We start from the raw sequence: 21103 nt of genomic DNA, 5'->3' as shown, positions 1-21103 counted from the left end.
GTGGCCTTAAGTGAGATAACATCCCAGCATTTGCCTGGAGGAAAATTGGGGAGCCACGGAAAACCACTTCGAGGATGGATGAAGTGGGAATCAAACCCCTTCTACTCAGTTGACCTCCCAAGGCTGAGTGGACCCCATTGCAGCCCTCGTGCCTCTTTTCAGATTTCGTGGCAAAGCCGGGAATCGAACCCGGGCCTCTGGGGTTGGCAGCTAATCACTCTAACCACTACACCACAGAGACAGACTCAACGGTACTTTCTCCATAAATTAGCAACAATTCAATGCACTCTTCATAGGAATACATCATGAGGAAATCAATAAGTGTTGTGATGTGACCTGGTAGGTGTGGATTATTATTTGTGTGCGTTGGATTTGGTAAGTTGTGGACCCCATGCTGGCCGTCCGGAAAATGGTTTTCCTCGGTTTCCAATTTTCACCACTAAGCAAATGCCAGGACGGTACATCAATAAAAAAACCAAGGCCGATTTCCTTCCCAAACCTTCCCCCACCCATCCTTAGGGGAAAGACACCAAATCAGAGCACACCTTTTAAAACCAATAGTAAAAAAGTATTGATTATGATTGTATCCCTGCTAAAATGGAGCATCTCTGTCATTCAAAAAGTTTGTCTGAAGCTGGATTCAAACCACTATGCTGCCCATACTCACATAAAATCTGCTCCAGCACTTAACCGATTCAGCCATAAAGTATATATACATGATGCGTGCAAGAGGTTTGGTACTTAAATATGACCGTTCTACCTCCAGTGTTAACATATGTGTCAAAGTCTTCAATGAAGGATTTTAGTGCTCATTTAACTTCCTTACATTACAGAGCATGTGGCATAATCTATTAATTCTTTCATATTATGGGTACCTGTGTTATTTCAAGGTGACATGTTTGCAGATTGGCCCTTAGTATTTGGTGTGAAATTGTGCACAGTAGTTTCTCCTTTGCTAGGTCTATGGATCAATTTACAGTGATGACACACAGGTAGGGGAGAGTCTGATTGGCCATAAGGTGAAATTTCAAGTTATTTGGTGTTCATAAAACTAAATTATAAGGATCTTTAGGTTATACGCATTATTTGGGTTTCCTATCTCTGAAAAATTAAGGGGCTGGTGAACCACCCAATATATAAATGATATGAGTAAAGAAGTGGAATTAGAGATAGGCCTTTTCACATATGATGTTATTCTGTTCAGTGTAATAAATAAGTTACAAGATTGTGAGTGGCTGCAAAATGATCTCAATAATGTTGTGAGATGGACAGTAGGCAATGGTATAATGATAAACGGCATTAAAAGTCAGGTTGTGAGTTTCACTAATAGGAAAAGTCCTCTCAGAATTACTGCATTGATGGGGTGAAAGTTCCTTTTGGGGATCATTGTAAGTACCTAAGTGTTAATATAAGGAAAGATCTTCATTGGGGAAATCACATAAATATGATTGTAAATAAAGGGTACAGATCTCTGCACATGGTTATGATGGTATTTAGGGGTTGTAGTAAGGATGTAAAGGAGAGGGCATACAAGTCTCTGGTAAGACCCTAACTAGAGTATGGTTCCAGTGTATGGGACCCTCACCAGGAATACTTGTTTCAAGAACTGGAAAAAATCCAAAGAAAAGCAGGTCGTTTTGTTCTGGGTGATTTCTGACAAAAGAGTAGCGTTACAAAAATGTTGCAAAGTTTGGGCTGGGAAGACTTGGGAGAAAGGAAATGGGCTGCTTTACTAAATGGTATGTTACACATTATAATTCTCATATTTTGGTCCATATTGAATTGTACGTTAAAGTCAAAGATAATAATGTTATTTGTTTTACGTCCCACTAACTACTTTTTTAAGGTCTTCGGAGACGCCGAGGTGCCAGAATTTAGTCCCGCGGGAGTTCTTTTACGTGCCAGTAAATCTACCGACACGGGGCTGTCGTATTTGAGCACCTTCAAATACCACTGGACTGAGCCAGGATCGAACCTGCCAAGTTGGGGTTAGAAGGCCAGTGCCTTAACCGTCTGAGCCACTCAGCCCGGCTAAAGTCAAAGAAATATTAATGTTTATTATATTCCACCTATTAATTCAATGTATTGAATTAAATGTACTGAATAGGTGAAATTTAATAAACATTAATTTTTGAATAGGTGAAATTTAATAAACATTAATATTTCTTTGACTTTAAGTGGTACGTTCTGAGCTGTCAGTGGAGAGATGGTGTGGAATGACATCAGTAGACGAATAAGTTTGAGTGGTGTCTTTAAAAGTAGGAAAGATCACAATATGAAGATAAAGTTGGAATTCAAGAGGACAAATTGGGGCAAACATTCGTTTATAGGAAGGGGAGTTAGTGATTGGAATAACTTACCAAGGGAGATATTCAGTAAATTTCCAATTTATTTGCAATAATTTAAGAAAAGACTAGAAAAACAACAGATAGGGAATCTGCCACCTGCGTGACTGCCCTAAATGCAGATCAGTAGTGACTGATTGACGTTGAGTAAAGCTGTTGTCTTAGGCATGGCTTTGAGAGGAAGTGGATTTATCATTGGTTTGGGAACAGTTGTTTTCTGCTTGGCCTACAATATGAAACTAAAGTCCTTGCAAGATCCTAAACAATATTTGTCATCTGGTTTGTCTTAAATCAGCACCGTAATAGCAATAAAAGAATAAAGACATTTTTATTGCATCAAGTGATATAGCTGCTTCAATGGGTGAAGAAATCCATCTCCCAAGTATTTATGGCAGGTAAACTCAAAAAATTAATTTTTCAACTAAGGATCCTGAGGAATACTTCTAGAAGATAGTATTCTTGCCTTGTGTCAAACATTTAATAAGCCAGTTAGAATAACGTCTTTGTGATAATGTTAAAGTGACACCCTTTAGAAGGACTTATCCCAGTAATTTTTCTAAGTTTTCAGTAGACTAAATTATAAAAGCAGCAGAGATGTATGAAGCAGATTGCACAGCAACAAGTGCTGAATTAAGAGCAGAAATATCATTATGAAGGTCTCGTGCAGAAGAAAATAAAAATCCAAATCATTGCATATATTAGCTCTATGTAATGAAGAATTATATCCCAAAATTATACTATTGCTACAAATATTTGCCACCCTGCCAGTCATGACAGCCTCTACAAAGGGAATTTTCTCGGCCCTATGTAAGCAAAAGACCTACAAGTACAATGGGAGACAGTCGGCTTAATAGCCTTGCATTAGCAAACATCCATAAGGAAAGGACAATAAATGATGATCTAAGTCAAATACCAAAAAAGCAGAATATTTCTAACTTTTCAAAGCTTGATTGATGTAAACTGCTAATATGTAACTGTACATAGTAATGTTGCTGTACTTTAAACTTTGTGAAATAAATATCAAATAACCATACCTAGCTTTTGCTATACTGTAACAATTTCATTAAAATAAACTTGGCAAATTTCCTCACTACAGAAGTAAATTGTCCCAATTACTCATTGTTTTTGCTTTGTGGTACTTTTGTTTTAAATTAGCCCCTGGGTGAACTCACTGTAAGAAATCGACAGATGGAATTGCAGTTTGTTATAAGAAAAATATGAATTTTCAAGTCTGAATAATGTCCAAACTGTTTGACCACAGTCATTATATGATATAGATCTATTCAATGTTAAGGAAATATTTTTTATAAAGTTCAGGATGTGTTAAATAAACAACGAATCATAAACAGCCTGGGTAGGTGAAATGATACTACAATTGATTAAATATAGTGGCATAGTAGAGATTAAATGACTTAAAAGAGTAATATACTGTAGTTAGTTGCATAATGCAGCTTCTGGTTATGCAAAAGTAGTACTTGCATCAATCCACACACAAGGATTACACAAAAATTGCAGTATTCCTCAGTTTAATATACAAGGGAACTATATGAAAGGTACTAAAATTAACAATAAATTTAAATGTATGTATAATAGAAAAGGAAACAAAACAGCATGCAGTCAAAAATGGTCACTAATGTGTTTACTTTCTTGTTACAGATGTTTTCTGAGAAGCCTCAGTGATAGTACTTACCTGAAAAATACAATTCTACATGTACCACCAAGTTCTATGTGGCAGAATGAGGCTATGCAACTTGTTATGCCATATGAGTTAAATCATGTGTATATGCCAGGCAGTGCTCAAGTTCCTTCTTTGTATGAGATGACATTAAGGACTGTATATACCTCACTCTATCATCATATACCTCAAAACATTAAGTTAACAAGAAAACATATTTTCACAACATTTCGGAAACTTAAGTTTGAATGGGAAAGATACCAAATTTTCCCCAGCAGCATTGCTGAACAGTTAAGAAGAGGACCTGTGACAATTTGTTTCCACCCAAACTGTCAGGCTCCTATTTTCAAGTATGCTGTAGTCTGGGTAGTACCAGTAAATAACCTCACAAGATCTGGACAAGAAATTAGTGTTCTCACAGTTGTTTACTTCTGTTCTCAGAATTGCAGTTTGTTATATGAAAAATATGAATTGTCAAATCTGAATGAGAGTGAAGTGCTTTTGTCACAATCAAGAACTGAATGGAAATATGTCCAAACTCTTTGATCATAGTCACTCTATAATATAGAAATTGTTCATATAACTGTCTCTGCTACTGTATTCTCTGATAAGTGATTGGTGGAGCAACTTGTGGAAATGCTAGGATTTACATACAACGTTGGAGTAACTGAAGATTGGCTGCTATTCTTTACTGTCCTAATCCAAATCCTGCATAAACCTGGTTCGACTATGTCCGGTCAGAAAAGTCTATTGTGACTGTTGTACTATGCCAAATATTTCACAGTGGACCAGTCTTGCCCTGGATGTAATTTTGCTTAAGAAACAGTACCGCGTACTTAACAAAATATAATATGGCAGTTCAATATCATATGACTAACATAGACAAATATGTACCAGTACATAAACTGTTTCTCTCTTACTTACTCTTACTATATCTTACTGAGCTTTTTCATTGAAAGAGATCAATTCTTAAGACTTCAGGATAAAATTTACAGTTTTATATGTATGTTTCTTTTTCCTCCTGGTGTAAAATTTGCATCTTGCCCTTAGCAGTGGTATTAGATTGTGTTCCTAGGCATTTGTAATTCATAACTTGTAACAGTTAAATTAATGTTATAACCAGGAGAATCTACTCTTATTCTAAATGATTTAAATAGTGCACTTTTTGTATCTTCACTTTTAACAAGAGTAGTACTGTAGTAATGAACTGACTAGTGTATGATAATAGAAATAAAATTATTTTCTCTCGTATTAGTAATAAAACAAACAAAAAACATCATACCATATGACTAAGTTGCTGTTGGTGGTGATGGTGGTTTGATTCTATGGCAAACAAGGAAGCTATCTGAATGGACACATTTCATTCAGACGGAAAGTCCCAAACTTGAACAGATTTGGCTGGAATATTCCTACAATACTGCTTTACAAACGCATTTGGTGGTTTACTGTCATAGCCAGGTGATAGGCTACTTCATTTAATCTATGCTTATACCTGGTTATGCAGGACTCCAGTCCTCATCGTCAAATTGTGAGCAGAGAAAGGATTTAAGGAACATAAGCACTGCTATAGAACATCCAGTCATTTTCATGTGTGAAATATAATTTTAAATAAGTCAACACAAACCAACTTTCTTGTTTCAAATGCCTTTGGTCACAGATTAGAGACAAAGAAAAAAAAGCTATTTTAATTTCACATTGTTTAAAGAAAGAATACAGTACACTTAACTTCTTTTTAGCAATAGTACTTCTGTCCTGTTTTTCATCATTACCTATTCTTTATTTCTAGAATAATTGCTTATAATCTAGTTGTCTGTGTGGTAGTTCAAGATAACTTTTTTAAAGGGGTTCTTTGTTGGAAGAGGTAATTTTAAAGATTGAAAACTAGTTTAAATTCTAAATGTTTCCATATAAAGCTGATTTCTGTGCCTCAATTTATTTAATATATATGGAGTTCACAAATTAATATAATAAAATGTTCTTGTGAAAAAAAAAAATTGTTCAACTTCTTACATTAAAACTGACATTGTAACCTGCAGAGATCTTCTGACTCAGGTATAAACGTAATAAATTGTGTAGAGAATAAACATGTTGCTTGATTTATATGATAGTATTTCTGACAGGTAAGTACCACAAAAATAAGTTCCTCTTTCCTTTCCAGGGTACATTCATAACTTTGTTTAAATATAAATAATAATAATAATAATAATAATAATAATAATAATAATAACATTGGTTTCATATCCCACTAACTGCTTTTACATTTTTCAGAAATAAAAGATTAATTATAAACATTATTTTTATACATTGATCAAAATAAAAAGGTTTACATATTATAAAATTTTGTGTTTCTGTATAAGATTTTTAAAAATATAGATCTTATAATACCAGTAGTATAAAGCATAAACAAACACTCAAATACTATATCTTAGAGATAACATGTGAATCAATTGAGAAATACTGTTTCTTAACCTGAAATATTTCAACTTATTAGGCCTTGATCAATACATCATGATAGCCTGCCTGGTGGCCATGATCATTAACGCGTTGTTGTCTATATGGTATAACACCCTGGTTAGCTGGTTCAAGTCCCACTGGTCGAAAAACTGTTCACCATCAAAATGTTGGCCGGCATGAAGAGGTGGTGGTATACAATTTTTAATCACTAGATTGCATGCCAAAAGCCTGGATTAAATTCCAAACCTCTCCGCAGTGCTCATGTGGAACTTAAGGCATTGAGCAGACCCCTTGTTGTTATTCGACAGGAGTACGTTATCTGCCAATACTGGGTTTCACCCTCTCCCTATCTCATTATCATCATCTCACATCCAGACGTGCAGATCACCTATAGCCGTCAAATAGAAAGACCTGCACTAGAAGAACCGAACATGTCCTTGGACACTCCCAGCACTGAAAGCCATACGATAAAAAAATTAAGTTCATCATGATTCCTCCCCAGAAGAATACTCAACCACCTCCTGACCATTTGCCCTCCAGACATACATACTAATGTCATCTGGATACAATGCAATGCTCCAGAGGATGCCCTAAATCCATTAAAAATGCCCATCATACACACAAGCTCTGTGATGATGATCGAGGCAGGGCCTCATCAATTGGTCTTTGAGAACATAGTCCTATATTGTGGAGTTGAATCCAAACCATTTGTATAGATATACTGACTCCTACAGCTCCTCAGAGCTCCCTCCTTAAGGTGCTTGCAGAGACAGCATGGTTTCTCCGAGTAGAAGTATGGATATATATCAGTTTTGTGCAGTGGTTGTTTTGCATGCTCAACCTATCTGAGGCCTAAGAGCTATGGCCTGCATTTGCTGGAACTTTCACACGCTCAGAAAACATCATTTATTGCAGAGTACCATGTGAGCTACCTCGACTTGTGTCGTATGATCTTGTTGCATTAAAGTCACTATTTGGATTCAATCTGCATCATAGGTTTGCCATAACGTAAACAACTTGGAATAGCAGTATTCTCAACTTCACTCCTTGATCCAACCAAAGCAACTGCTCCATATCTCTATTTACTAGTGAATGAATGAGCACAATGATAAGTAAAGAAATGTGTTTCGAAGACCATACAAAGGCAAGAGAATAAACCTCATTTACCAGAGGTGCCCATAAGTCAATGTTTTGACGTTATGCAAAACTTCTTTAGACTAGAGTATTGCGATGTGCAATTATGTATGACTAGCAAATGTACCCGTGCTTCGCAATGGTATTCTATATTGTATACGGATTTCTACATAAATTACTGTACATGCAGTGAGTAAGATGTTATTAAAATTGAATGTCTCTTAACATTATCCAAGAAACATTATGGGAAGATCCCATACGTTTTTCCCATGCCGACCGACCAACCAATCAATCTCTGCATTTAGGGCAGTCACCCAGGTGGCACATTCCCTACCTGTTCTTTTCCTAGCATTTTCTTAAATGATCGCAAAGAAATTGGAAAATTATTGAACATTTCCCTTGGTAAGTTATTCCAATTCCTAACTCCCCTTCCTATAAATGAATATTTGCCCCAATTTGTCCTTTTGAATTCCAACTTTATCTTCATATTGTGATCTTTTCTACTTTTAATGACACCACTCAAACTTATTCGTTTACTGATGTCCTCCCATGCCATCTCTGACAGCTTGAAACATACCACTTAATCGAGCAGCTCGTCTCCTTTCTCCCAAGTCTTCCCAGCCCAAACTTTGCAACATTTTTGTAACGCTACTCTTTTATCGGAAATCACACAGAAAAAATTGAGCTGCTTTTCTTTGGATTTTTTCCAGTTCTTGAATCAAGTAATCCTGGTGAGGGTCCTATACACTGGAACCATACTCTAGTTGGGGTCTTACCAGAGACTTATATGCCCTCTTCTTTACATCCTTAGTACAACCCCTAAATACCCTCGTAACCATGTGCAGAGATCTGTACCCTTTATTTACAATCATATTTATGTGATTACCCCAATGAAGGTCTTTTCTTATATTAACACCTAGGTACTTACAATGATTCCCAAAAGGAACTTTCACCTCATCAATGCAGTAATTAAAACTCAGAGGACTTTTCCTATTTGTGAAACTCACAACCTAACTTTTAACCCCGTTTATCATTATACCATTGCCCACCGTCCATCTCACAACACCATCGAGGTCAAGCTGCAGCCGCTCACAATCTTGTAACTTATTTATTACTCTGTACAGAATAACATCATCTGCAAACAGCCTTATCTCTGATTTCACATCTTTACACATATCATTGATATATATAAGAAAACATAAAGGTCCAATAATACTGCCTTGAGAAATTCCCCTCTTAATTATTACAGGGTCAGATAAAGCTTCGCCTACTCTAATTCTCTGAGTTCTATTTTCTAGAAATATAGCTACCCATTCAGTCACTCTTTTTTCTAGTCCAATAGCACTCATTTTGCCAGTAGTCTTCCATTATCTACCCTATCAAATGCCTTAGATAGGTCAATCGCAATACAGTCCATTAGGCCTCCTGAATCCAAAATATCTGCTGTTTCTTGCTGAAATCCTACAAGCTGAGCTTCAGTGGAATAGACTTTCCTAAACCTAAACTGCCTTCTTTCAAACCAGTTATTAATTTCACAAACATGTCTAATATAATCAGAAAGAATGCTTTCCCAAAGCTTACATGCAATGCATGTCAGAACTGACTGGCCTGTAATTTTCAGCTTTATGTCTATCACCCTTTCCTTTATACACATGGGCTACTATAGCAACTCTCCATTTATTTGGTATAGCTCCTTCAACCAAACAATAATCAAATTATTTCAGATATGGTACTATATCCCAACCCATTGTCTTTAGTATATCCCCAGAAATCTTATCAATTCCAGCTGCTTTTCTAGTTTTCAACTTTTGTATCTTACTGTAAATGACATTGTTATCATAGGTAAATTTTAGTACTTCTTTAGTACCTATTACTCACCTCCCCTATCTGGACATTATCCTTGTAACCAAGAATCTTTACATACTGCTGACTGAACACTTCTGCCTTTTGGAGATCCTCGCATATACACTCGCCTTGTTCATTTATCAGATCAAAAATTGGATGTATGGCTTTTCAGGCCATTTGTTCATTTATGATTCCTGGAATGTCCTTCTTGAAACCTGTTTCTGCCTTAAAGTACCTATACATACCCTTCCATTTTTCACTAAAATTTGTATGACCACCAATTATGCTTGCCATCATGTTATCCTTAGCTGACTTCTTTGCTAGATTCAATTTCCTAGTTAAGTTCCTTCAATTTCTCCTTATTCTTACACCGGTTATCCAGCCATTCAGTTTTTGCCCTTCTAACCATCTGGCGGATTCTGGTCTGGAGTTAATTTCTCAGTTCTTGTTTTTTACCAGGTTCCATTATTCCATCAAATCAAAGATTTTGTAAATCATCCATGTCTTTTCTAACATGCTTATCTTGTATCAGAGGACAATTTCCTGTATTCATTACGGTTGTTTTTAATTGACTGCAACTGGTTTTGTTGGCCTTTGGTATTTAATTCTGGTTGGATAGCTGTTCACTAAGGGCTTTCAGTATTTTATTAAGAAGGAAGCCATACTTCCCAGTGTCGACTCAGTTAATGTAACTGTAAAGCTTTTCAGTTTTTTGAACACTAAATATAGTGTTATAGCTTGTAACACATAGCTTATAACACCTTTAACAGCACCACACTACCTTAAATGCAGTTTCTGAATCTCTTTTCAATCAGGATGTAATCAATCTGATTCCTCACAATCCTGGACTCAGTTTCAGTATTTGAATTTCAGTTGTACAATCTCTGTGTTGGTAACCTACAGAAAGTAATTCATTGTAGGACCTGCAAAAAAATCACTTCGTGATAATCTTGTGGAAGAAATACTGACCCGCAAACACGCATATCATCAAGAGCAAGAATTCTTTGAAATACTTGCACAATACTGAACCTTAGACGACAGAATCCTATTACAATATCTGGTAAGTATATATCTATTAAATTAATTATATTCCTTTCTTTATAATATTTCTACAGTTCAAAACTAACATATTTAGTGAAAGAGGCTCTGGAAGTACCTCCAGTAGACACAGGCTTCCGTGTTCACCTTCAGTTCACAGTGTAAATCTAACCTTATATCTGGAAGTGGAACTTTTTTTTTGTTTTTTTTTTTGCTAGTTGCTTTACGTCACACCGACACAGATAGGTCTTATGGCGACGATGGGATAGGAAAGGCCTAGGAATGGGAAGGAAGCAGCCATGGCCTTAATTAAGGTACAGCCCCAGCATTTACCTGGTGTGAAAATGGGAAACCACGGCAAACCATTTTCAGGGCTGCCGACAGTGGGGTTCGAACCCACTATCTCCCGGATGCGAGCTCACAGCTGCGCGCTCCTAACCGCAGAAAGTGGAACTAGCCATGGAGGAATCTCACCAGACATCCCAAAACAACCACCTACAGTCACATCTAACTCATGAAATACGCTGCCAATACAGACCCCCACCCAGTCATCGGGCTCTCATTCACATTTTGAACTTCTGTTGGTATCGAGTATCAAATCATCCTAAATAGCTGGAATGTTGCAATGTTTCACAAATTCTGACAGCATAAGTTAGGAGCATCTGCTACTGCCTTCTCCCTCAAAATGGAAATCTTGAATTAGTGAAAAGACTGAGAATCTGGTTTTTCTGCAATGCTCTGGCTGCCAGCCTAACTCCATTATGGTGTATGTTATTCAAAATATTCAGTATAGATGGCCTTGCTGAATCATATGCTACACTACCATAATCAAAACGTGAAATAATAGTAGCAATATTAAAATGTAGCAGCACAACTTAGTTGACAGAAGAGGAGCTGCCACATCAGTTTCTTATCAAAATGGGGTCCCAAAAACCTTCGGACAGTGTTTTCAGAGTGAAACTCTGGGCCAGGCTGCACAAACTTAAATCAACAGAAGTACATATGGTAGAGTGATAAACCAATTTGTTGATTTGGTTAATAAATTGCTACAGCTATAGTTTAGCAAACGCCTTCCTTCCCGAGCTGAAGTGTACAGTTAAATCGTCCACACAGAGTGACAGAACAACTGCAGACCCAGCAGTGACAATGATGCTATTGATAGTGATACCAGTATAAATGATCCATTATTGGACATTATAATTTTTCCAGCTAACTCATTCCTGGTTGCCAGCGTTTCGCCCCATGTGCTAGGTTGGGCTCGTACCTAGCACACCCACCAATACGCATGGCTAGTGCGTACCGTGGAGGCCACCGCATAGGCTACTTGGAGCCACTGGCAGTGCCAATGCACTATGAAAGACTTTGTCTGATTACCAAAAACTGATGCCTGCTTGGCCGATGATATAGATGTTGATTCCCATAGGGAATCTGAAATATTTGTCCCGAATGAGTAAATTTATAATACCAATATAAATGGTCCATTATTAGACATTATCATTTTTCCAGCTAACTCATTCCTGGTTGCCAGCATTTCACCCCCATGTGTAAAGTATTGGAACGGTGGTTTTTAATAAATTTGTTTGAAACATTTTACATGATCTGAACTTGCCAAATGTTAACTGGGAGGGGTATGCAAATGACAGAAAGCATGACCAACAAATGGTAAATAAGTTCTTATGAGAAGGACAGCTGAATCAGAAAGTTATGGGACCAACTAGAGGGAAATATATTCTAGACGTGGCGCTGATAAAACCAGATGAGCTCTATAAGAAACTGAAGTGATAAATGGAATAAGTGATCATGAAGCTGTCTTTGATAGAGTTAAAAATGAATCTGTTAGAAAGGAATGAAGTAAGACTATTACGCAATACCATTTAGCTGATAAGAGGAGAATGAGGAAATATTTAAAAAGCGATTATGATCAATAGGAAATGGTAAATAAAAATGTAAACAGCCTATCAGATGGGTTTAAAACAGTTCTTAAGGAGTGTGAAAACAAGATAACAAATATATACCTTTAATAGTGGTAAGGAATAATAAGGACCCATTATATTATAACAGGAAAATAAAGAGATTAAGAAGAAAGTGCAGATTAGAAAGAAGTAGAGTTAGGAATAGTTGTGGGAGTATTGAGATTGAAGGAGCTCATTGGAAACTGAATTCAGTGAAAAGACCAGCTAAAGATAACATGAGGCAAAACAGGCAGAAACAGGTTCCGCGAAGGACATATCAGGTATCATAAATAAGCAAGGGGAGTGTATATGTGAGGACTTACAGAGGACATAAGTATTCAGTCAGCAATATGTAAAGGTAGTAGGATATAAAGATAATGTCCTGATAGAGGAAGCAACTATTACTGGCAAAATACTGACATTTACCTATGATAATAAACACACTTATAAAATGATACAAAAGTTGAAACCTAAAAAGGCAGCTGGGATTGATAAGATTTCTGGGGATATATTAAAGGCTATGCATTGGGATATAATGCCATATCTGCAATACTTATTTGATTATTTTCATGAATGTGTGATACCAAATGAATGGAGAGTTGTAATCGTAGCCCCATTGTACAAAGGAAAGGGCAACAAACGTAAAGCAGATAACTACAGGCCAGTCAGCTTGACATGTATTGTTTGTAAGCTCTGGGAAAGCATTCTTTCTGATTATTATATTAGACATGTTTACAAAATTGCTAACTGGTTTGATAGAAGGCAGTTGGGTTTAGGAAAGGTTATTCCAGTGAAGCTCAACTTATAGAATTCCAGCAAGATATAGCAGATATTTTTGAATCAGGAGGTCAAATGGACTGTATTGCTATTGACCTATCTAAGGCTTTTTATAGGGTAGTTCATGACAGATTACTGATAAAACTGAGGGCTATTGGAGTAGACGAAAGAGTGGTTGAATAGGTGGCTTCATTTATAGAAAACAGAACTAAGGAAATTAGATTAGGTTACAACTGTCTTTACGTCACACTGACACAGATACTTATAGTTATGGCACATACTGTAGATGCTGAAACTAGTACCATTTGACATGTGATTGAATCGCAATAAAATGTTATTGTACTGAATAGGTGGACCTTGAAAGAATTTTAATTTACTGACACAGATAGGTCTTATGGCAATGATGGGATAGGAGAGGGCTAGGAGTGGGAAGGAAGCGACCGTGGCCCTAATTAAGATACAACCCCAGCATTTGCCCTGTTTGAAAATGGAAAACCATCTTCAGAGCTGCCAAAAGTGGGGTTCGAACCCACTATCTCCTGGATGCAAGCTCACAGCTGCACACCCTTAACTGTATGGCCAACTCGTCTGTAATGATTAAGAGGGAGGTCCCAAAGGGCAGTATTATTGGACCTTTAATTTTCTTTTCTATATATATGTATAGAAAAGAACATGTCCTAACTGTCTGACTGATTTATCATCGCCGAGCCAAAACTACTGGACATAAGGAAATGAAATTTTGAGGATACATTTATATTACAGTGTAGGTGCTCGCTAAGGGAGAATTTTTGGATATTACGTCACTAAGGGGGCGAAAAGGGGGGTGAATGATGAACTCCTGAATATGGAAGGGGAGTAGATAAGATGATGGAGGCAGAGTATGAAAATACAGACTCCGAGAGTGAAATCACAATGAAAGAAGTGCGTACTGCTGTCAAACGAATGAAAATGGGAAAAACAGCAGGAATGGATGAATTGTGTGTGGAAATTATTCATTTATAGGACTCCTGAAGCAGCAGTTAGTCTACAGTGGCTGTATAGGCAGGCTATTTAGATCTATACAGAATGAAAAATTTATAAGAAATGACTGGAGTATAAGAGTAATAATACCTATACCGGTATTTGAGAAGGAGAACAAGAAGATATGTGATAATTATCAAGGAATTACACTCATATCTTAGGTAGCAAAAATATTCAAAGGAAAATGGAAGGACAATTACAAGAAGAGCAATATAGCTTTTGAAATGGAAGATAACACTAGACTCCATCTCCAGTATGAGGTAGTTCGTGGAAAAACATTAGAGATATGGTGATGTCATTCCTTGCTTTAGAAAAGGCTTACAGCAGTGTACCCTGAGCAAAGGTATGGAAGTAATGCAATGGAAAGGATTTGGAAGAGAAATGACGGAATATGTGTACGCAATGTACAAAAATTGTTTCAGCAGTGTCCAGACATTTGTAGGGAAAAGAGAGTGGTTTTGGGCTGAAATTAGTGTTGGCAATTTCTCTTTTCTCCTCATGTACTTCACAAGAAATCTGCTTCTATAGATCAGTGTTAGAGTGGCGACCTCCAGATACCAACAGAGTGGGTTCAAACCCGACAGAGGAAGTCACATTTATGAATGGTGGAAAAAAAGTCCGTTCAACACTCCATGTTGTAGGAGTCAGCTAGTGATTGGCAACTCTCGAGACTGATGTTACAGATATCGAAACAGATTCTCCTGTGCTGCAATCTGTGCAACATTCCAGAAACTATAAGTGTAGGCTTCATAATGTAACAGCAGTTATTGCAAGAAATAACATTCTCATATCGAAATGTGTGTGCCGATAAATTTTGTCAAAAGCTTGCAAAAGTACTGCATGTTCAACTATGAACCCCTTAATACCATTAACAAAAGTTAAAACAGAATGTAAGTATCTTAAACTGTACACAAGTTATTTGAGGTGGACATCTTAGCTGAATAACCCTGCATAATTTGTGAATAACTGTAGATAGGATGTACACCTACCTGGATACTAGAGGCATGCGTTATTCGAATATGAGACAGGGCAAGATGCGCCTTGCTGCATATGCAACCACCATTATGCACGAGTGGAACATGTAATCTAATATGCCTGAATTTGCTCCAATTCTTTTGACAGGGTAGTGATGGGCTATGCTCTTGAGACCAATTCTCCAGTGCTGCAATCTATGAGATGTCCCAGTAACTATGAGCATAGGATTCATAGTATACCATCAGCATTCTGGAAAAGTGCATGCAGATAAATTTCGTCAAAAGCCTAGAAAAGTACTGCATGTTCAACTATGAGCCCTTTAATACCTTTAACTAAAGTGAAAACACAATGTCAGTATCTAAAACGGTTCACGAGTTATTAGCTGAATAACCCTACATAATTTGTGAATAATTGTAGATAGGATGTACACCTACCTGGATACCTCGCAATTGTTGTCGACAGGATAGCTTCTTGTGATGCAGGTCGGACCAGAGATGTTCTCTGTGTTGATTCCTCTTCAGTGATATTATGCGTTTTTAAGTGTTGAATCATCTCAGAAGTATAAACAACACAGCGGGCTGTGCTATGTGGCATCTCTGCAATATAACCTACATCCATAACTTATGTTGCGCTTTGGACATCGTCTTTAAGTTGATGAGTACAATTAGATGATAATGATGCTTGTTGTTTAAAGGGGTCTAACATCTAGGTCATCAGCTCCTAATGGTACGAAATGAGACGAAATGTTATGACAATTTAAAAATCCATAATCCTCCAATGACCAGAATTCAAAAACGTGAGGATGAAGAATGAATGGATGTGTATGTAGTTAAAACAATCAGTGGATCCGACCCGCAATGCCCCACATTCCCAGAAACTAGCATTAAACAATAGTATTACAGACCAAGGGACTGCTTCTAAAGCACAATACCGAATCGATGATGCTTGTACTCAAAACGGGTCCAAAATCCAGGTCATCGGCCCCTCATAATGGTACTTATCGCTAAGAGAATAGAACCATGCTATTTGTAATGTTGCATTACTAATCAAAAGTAGCATAGACTCGCGGAGATAGGTCCTATGGCGACGACGGGATAGGAAAGGCCTAGGAGATGGAAGGAAGCGGCCGTGGCCTTAATTAAAGTATAGCCCCAGCATTTGCCTGGTGTGAAAATGGGAAACCACGGAAAACCATCTTCAGGGTTGCCGACAGTGGGATTCGAACCCACTATCTTCCAGATGCAAGCTCACAGCTGGCCAACTCGCCCGGTATTCCACATATCATGGTACTACTCACATGTAATGAAATTCGCACATATAACACAGACCTATGATGTTTCGCACACTGCGGCACTATTTACAGGCAACGCAAACCTATGGCGTTCTTCACATAAGTGGACTAATCACAGGGACCCGCACTATCCCGTGGTGTTCCTCACATAGTGGGTACTAAGCATAGGCAAGGCAGAACCATGGTGTTGCTCATATAGGGCTATGAACCACAGGTACTGTAAAATGCATCCTGAGCCACACACTGTCGCTACTAATTACAAACCTACTTTGTACCTAACATAGTGGTAGTACGCGCAAGTAAAAGCGACCCATGGTGTTCTCTGCATGATGGTACTAATTACAAGTAGTCTCATGGTTCTAATTTGATTATCCCTTGGTCTCCTCTTATGACAGGCAGGTGATACCGTGGGTGTATTCTTCGTCTGCATCCCCCACCCACAAGTGATCGTACAATTAGACACAATTACGCATTGCACCCTCATATGATGTGAATACTCTATAACATCGTAAGGAAATATTTCCTTAGTCACCAAAATATCTGTAAACACAAGCAGCGGTCCTATGATATTAAATGTGGGGTCTGATAATGATGTACACCTACCTGTAGAAAGAATCGGAGCAAACTCAGGCATTTTAGATTACATGTAATGGTGGTTGCATATGCAGCAAGGCGCATCTTGCCCCAATTTGAGTTTGAATAATGCACACCTCTAGTATCCAGGTAGGGATACTTACAGTAACTGTCAGTTTCTGTACTTAGCCTACTCATTCATGTACTTAATGCCGCATACAATACCAGAATGCATATCCTTTATAATTGCCGGCCCCCCGGTGTACAGGTAGCATGGCTGCTTCTTACCCGGAGGACCCGGCTTCGATTCCCGGCCAGTTCAGGGATTTTTACCTGGATCTAAGGGCTGGTTCAAAGTCCACTCAGCCTACGTGATTAAAATTGAGGAGCTATCTGACGGTGAGATAGCGTCCCCGGTCTAGAAGGCCAAGAATAACGGCCGAGAGAATCCGTATCCTTTATAATTACAGTGAGCACACAAAAGCATGGGAAGAAGTGTCCCATTAAAAATCTGCAATGAATGACCCCTGAATGTTGTGGCATAGCTGAGCAGTCTGTCACATACACCAGTGTCATGAAGATGGTAACATGCGAGTTAACCGACTTTGAATGTGGGACGATCATTGGCGCACAGCGCATGGGTCATAACGCCGCAGAGATTACATGCGAATTCGGATTTCCGAGGTCAGCAGTGACGAGGGTGGATCTTCAATATTGCAGAGAGAATATTACCACCTGCGTAAACCGCCGCATGGGAAGACCACAGGTGTTTAATGAACAGACATCACGTCGCCTCCGCAAAACCATACTGGGTGCTCAACGGGTTACCGTGAGTCAGATCACCGCCCAGTTGAATGTTGGGAGTCAGAAGCGCATTTCTACCAGGACTGTAAGGAGGCAACTGAACCGCATAGGCTTCACCAGCCGACGACCAACTTGTGTCCCTTCGCCGACACCTCGACACAGAGCTCAACGACATGCATGGGCCCATGAACATTGGCAATGGTCCATGGAACAGTGGCGGCATGTGGTATGGTCCAATGAATCCTGGTTCCAGTTGTATCGAGCTGATGGGCGCATGAGTGTGGGCGTATGCCCCATGAAGCTATGGATCCTGCATGTCAACAAGATTGTGTCAAAGAGGTGGCTCAGTTCTGGTCTGGGCGGCATTCTCATGGTTACAATTAGGCTCCATTGTCCAGCTGCAGGGAGCACTGACAGATGCACGTTATGTGGACATTCTTTCAGACCATCTGCAACCCTTTCTGGCCCTTGAGTACCCTGATGGAGATACCATGTTTCGACAGGATAATGCGCCAGTCACTGCTCTGTGGTGGTACGCATGTGGCTGGAGGAGCACTCCAATGGCGTTACGACCATGGATTGCCCCTCCAGATTCCCTGATCTTAATCCAATCAAGCATTTATGGGATGCTGTCAATGCTGGTGTATGCTCCATGAACTCCGCACCAGCTACACAAGGCCGATTGTGGGTAGCAGTGAAAGATGTGTGGATTGAGATCCCTGCTGAACAACTCCAACACCTTGTAGAGTCTATGCCTCACCGAATTGCTGCTGTTTTGAGGGCTCGTGGAGGAACAACTCATTATTAACATCACATTCAATATCTTCCCATGACTTTTAGCCACTCAGTGTATGTTATACTGCATCAAAATAGACCTCAGTAGAAATTAAAGAAATTAATGCCCTAGTTGCTTGTTGACACATATTTACAGAATGGAGAAGGCCCATGGTTTACAATTCACATACTCGGCACAAACAACATTCAGCTCCGGCTACCTGTAGGCCTACGACACGCTGCTCACCACATAATGCAGGAACAACGCCCTCGAGATATCTCAAAATTTCTCGTGAGAAACAGTGCCTCAGCTAGTCTTGAGAAATCTTGAGACCCTGTCTCAGACTGCCCATCACTAATGTCAGCATGTAAAAGTTCTCGGTGACACATTTGGTATAATAATAATAATAATAATAATAATAATAATAATAATAATAATAATAATAATAATAATGTTATTTGTTTTACGTCCCACTAACTACTCTTACGGTTTTCGGAGACGCCGAGGTGCCGGAATTTAGTCCTGCAGGAGTTCTTTTAAGTGCCAGTAAATCCACCGACACGAGGCTGACGTATCTGAGCACCTTCAAATACCACTGGACTGAGCCAGGATCGAACCTGCCAAATTGGGGTCAGAAGGCCAGCGCCTTAACCATCTGAGCCACTCAGCCTGGCGACACATTTGGTGTTTACCTGACAAAATTCATTAACACTCAGCCGTGCACACCCAAGAGAGATTTGGTTTACTCTGCCATCTAGTAGGATGTATAAAACGGAACGTCGACATTGACGAGCAAGCAGCCAGACTGTGTCAAATTGAAATGCCGGCACACGGTAGCCGAGGACATGTGATTATTACGAGGGTTGGGACATAAACATAAGTCATGACAATTATTTCTTTCCTCACATTTGCAAAGATGCTACCATACAATGATTATATGTCCTGGAAAACACAACAGCCACAGAACATAGACACAGCACAAGATGATAGTATGTTGGACAGGTGCCACACACAGGAAGATGAGATTGCTGTAGTGAGTGATACACCACGCAGAAGTGAAAAGTGTGGTGGGAAGTACTGAAACACCTGCCATACTCACCGGAACAGTCTCCATGTGATTTTAACCTCATACCTAAAGTGAAAGAACCATTGTGTGGGAAATGGTTTGTGACTTGAGAGGACATTGCCAATGCTGTGAAACATGAGATTGCAAAATTCACTGATGGTAAGTTGACTGGTATCCAATATCTCCCGCATCACTGGCAACATGTTGTGGACAATCAAGGAGACTACTCTGAGGGTTTACCGTATACGTTACTGTACTCTCTGAGAATAAACATTACGTAACACAAGGATTTCATAGCTGATCATTTTCTTGCTTTATATCCCACACCTGGTAAACCTACTCGGCATTATTCATACATTCCATAGCACACTACCCTCCCCACTCTCATCTGTATATTTCCATTTGTCTGGTAGATCCCACATTCATGCCAAAAAAAGTTGCCATGATTTATAACCCAACCCTCGTATTTTTATTATTACGTTATTATTCACTAATTACAGATCACAGTAAACAACTACATTGGAGTCAGACAGAATAGCATTCCATGCCACAACAGTGTGCTGCTGTATGCATGGGTTATCTTTAACTGTTTGTCTGTAGCAAACGAGTCGGTATGGGTGGTTACAACTTGTGTTACTCCCATCTAGTGGACCATTTATGCCTATTAACAGAAAGATGAGAAATACCTGCCACGTACTTCACCAATGTTACTTCTGAGTGGGTCATTGATGAATTACATGGTGGTTCTGAAAACAAGAAGACAGTTTGAAGGAAGGGACAAGACTGAAGAGGCCCATATCATCAAAGATATAAATTCCATTCATGGAATCTGTTAAGTGGGAGTGAGAAAACAAGCCTTCTGCACACACAGCTCGTAGATGGCTGGTCGATTGAGTAGTCAGCATGAAAAGCAGGATAGGAGAGGAAACAAACATGTTGATGCTACACATTTGGCTATTGCCTTCAAGCAGTGAAAATGCCAAAATGCAAAAACATGTTTCTTGTTGAAAATAAAAGGCTGCATACTAAAATTTTTGAATAATGTTAGCCTAAGAGAAGTCAGCAGATGCATCACACCATAGTTTTAATATGTGTTCTGCAGATCTGCAAATGCAAAAAATGATATATGGGACCCTTATCTTTATTTGTCTGCTTCCTTCCTGAGACTAGCTGGGGGAAAGTAAAGAGACTATGCGCTGTCAGGCTCCGCCTTCTCTGGACTGATGTCATGCAGGGACATACTTCATAGACTCTGGAATGGACTTTACATCACTTGGACACTGAGCAGGATACCAATAATAATCAGTTTGAGGAAGATTCCTCTGAAACAGAAACCCATGTTGATGCAGGTAAGCCCGTGGGTGGGGGCAGTAGAATGC

The 21103-nt window shown here is 38.8% G+C and overlaps 2 protein-coding genes across 2 annotated transcripts in view; one reads left to right on the top strand and one right to left on the bottom strand.

Annotated features, from left to right (window-relative positions):
• LOC136858583 (leucine-rich repeat-containing protein 28) overlaps positions 1-6195 on the top strand; it is a 112914-nt gene extending 106719 nt beyond the window's left edge. Inside the window, exon 4 of the mRNA XM_067138249.2 lies at positions 4002-6195. Within this exon, the coding sequence (XP_066994350.2) occupies positions 4002-4566 (565 nt within the window). The 3' untranslated portion in view covers positions 4567-6195. The remainder of the gene's footprint in view (positions 1-4001) is intronic.
• The window catches only part of LOC136858582 (uncharacterized), a 78008-nt gene that overhangs the window by 26848 nt on the left and 30057 nt on the right, over positions 1-21103 (bottom strand). The gene's annotated exons all lie outside the window — the stretch shown is intronic.

This window comes from Anabrus simplex, chromosome 1, assembly GCF_040414725.1.
Source record: "Anabrus simplex isolate iqAnaSimp1 chromosome 1, ASM4041472v1, whole genome shotgun sequence".
NCBI lineage: Eukaryota > Metazoa > Arthropoda > Insecta > Orthoptera > Tettigoniidae > Anabrus > Anabrus simplex.
Note: the sequence above shows the minus strand (reverse complement) of the source record. Positions and strands in the feature narration are given on the sequence as shown.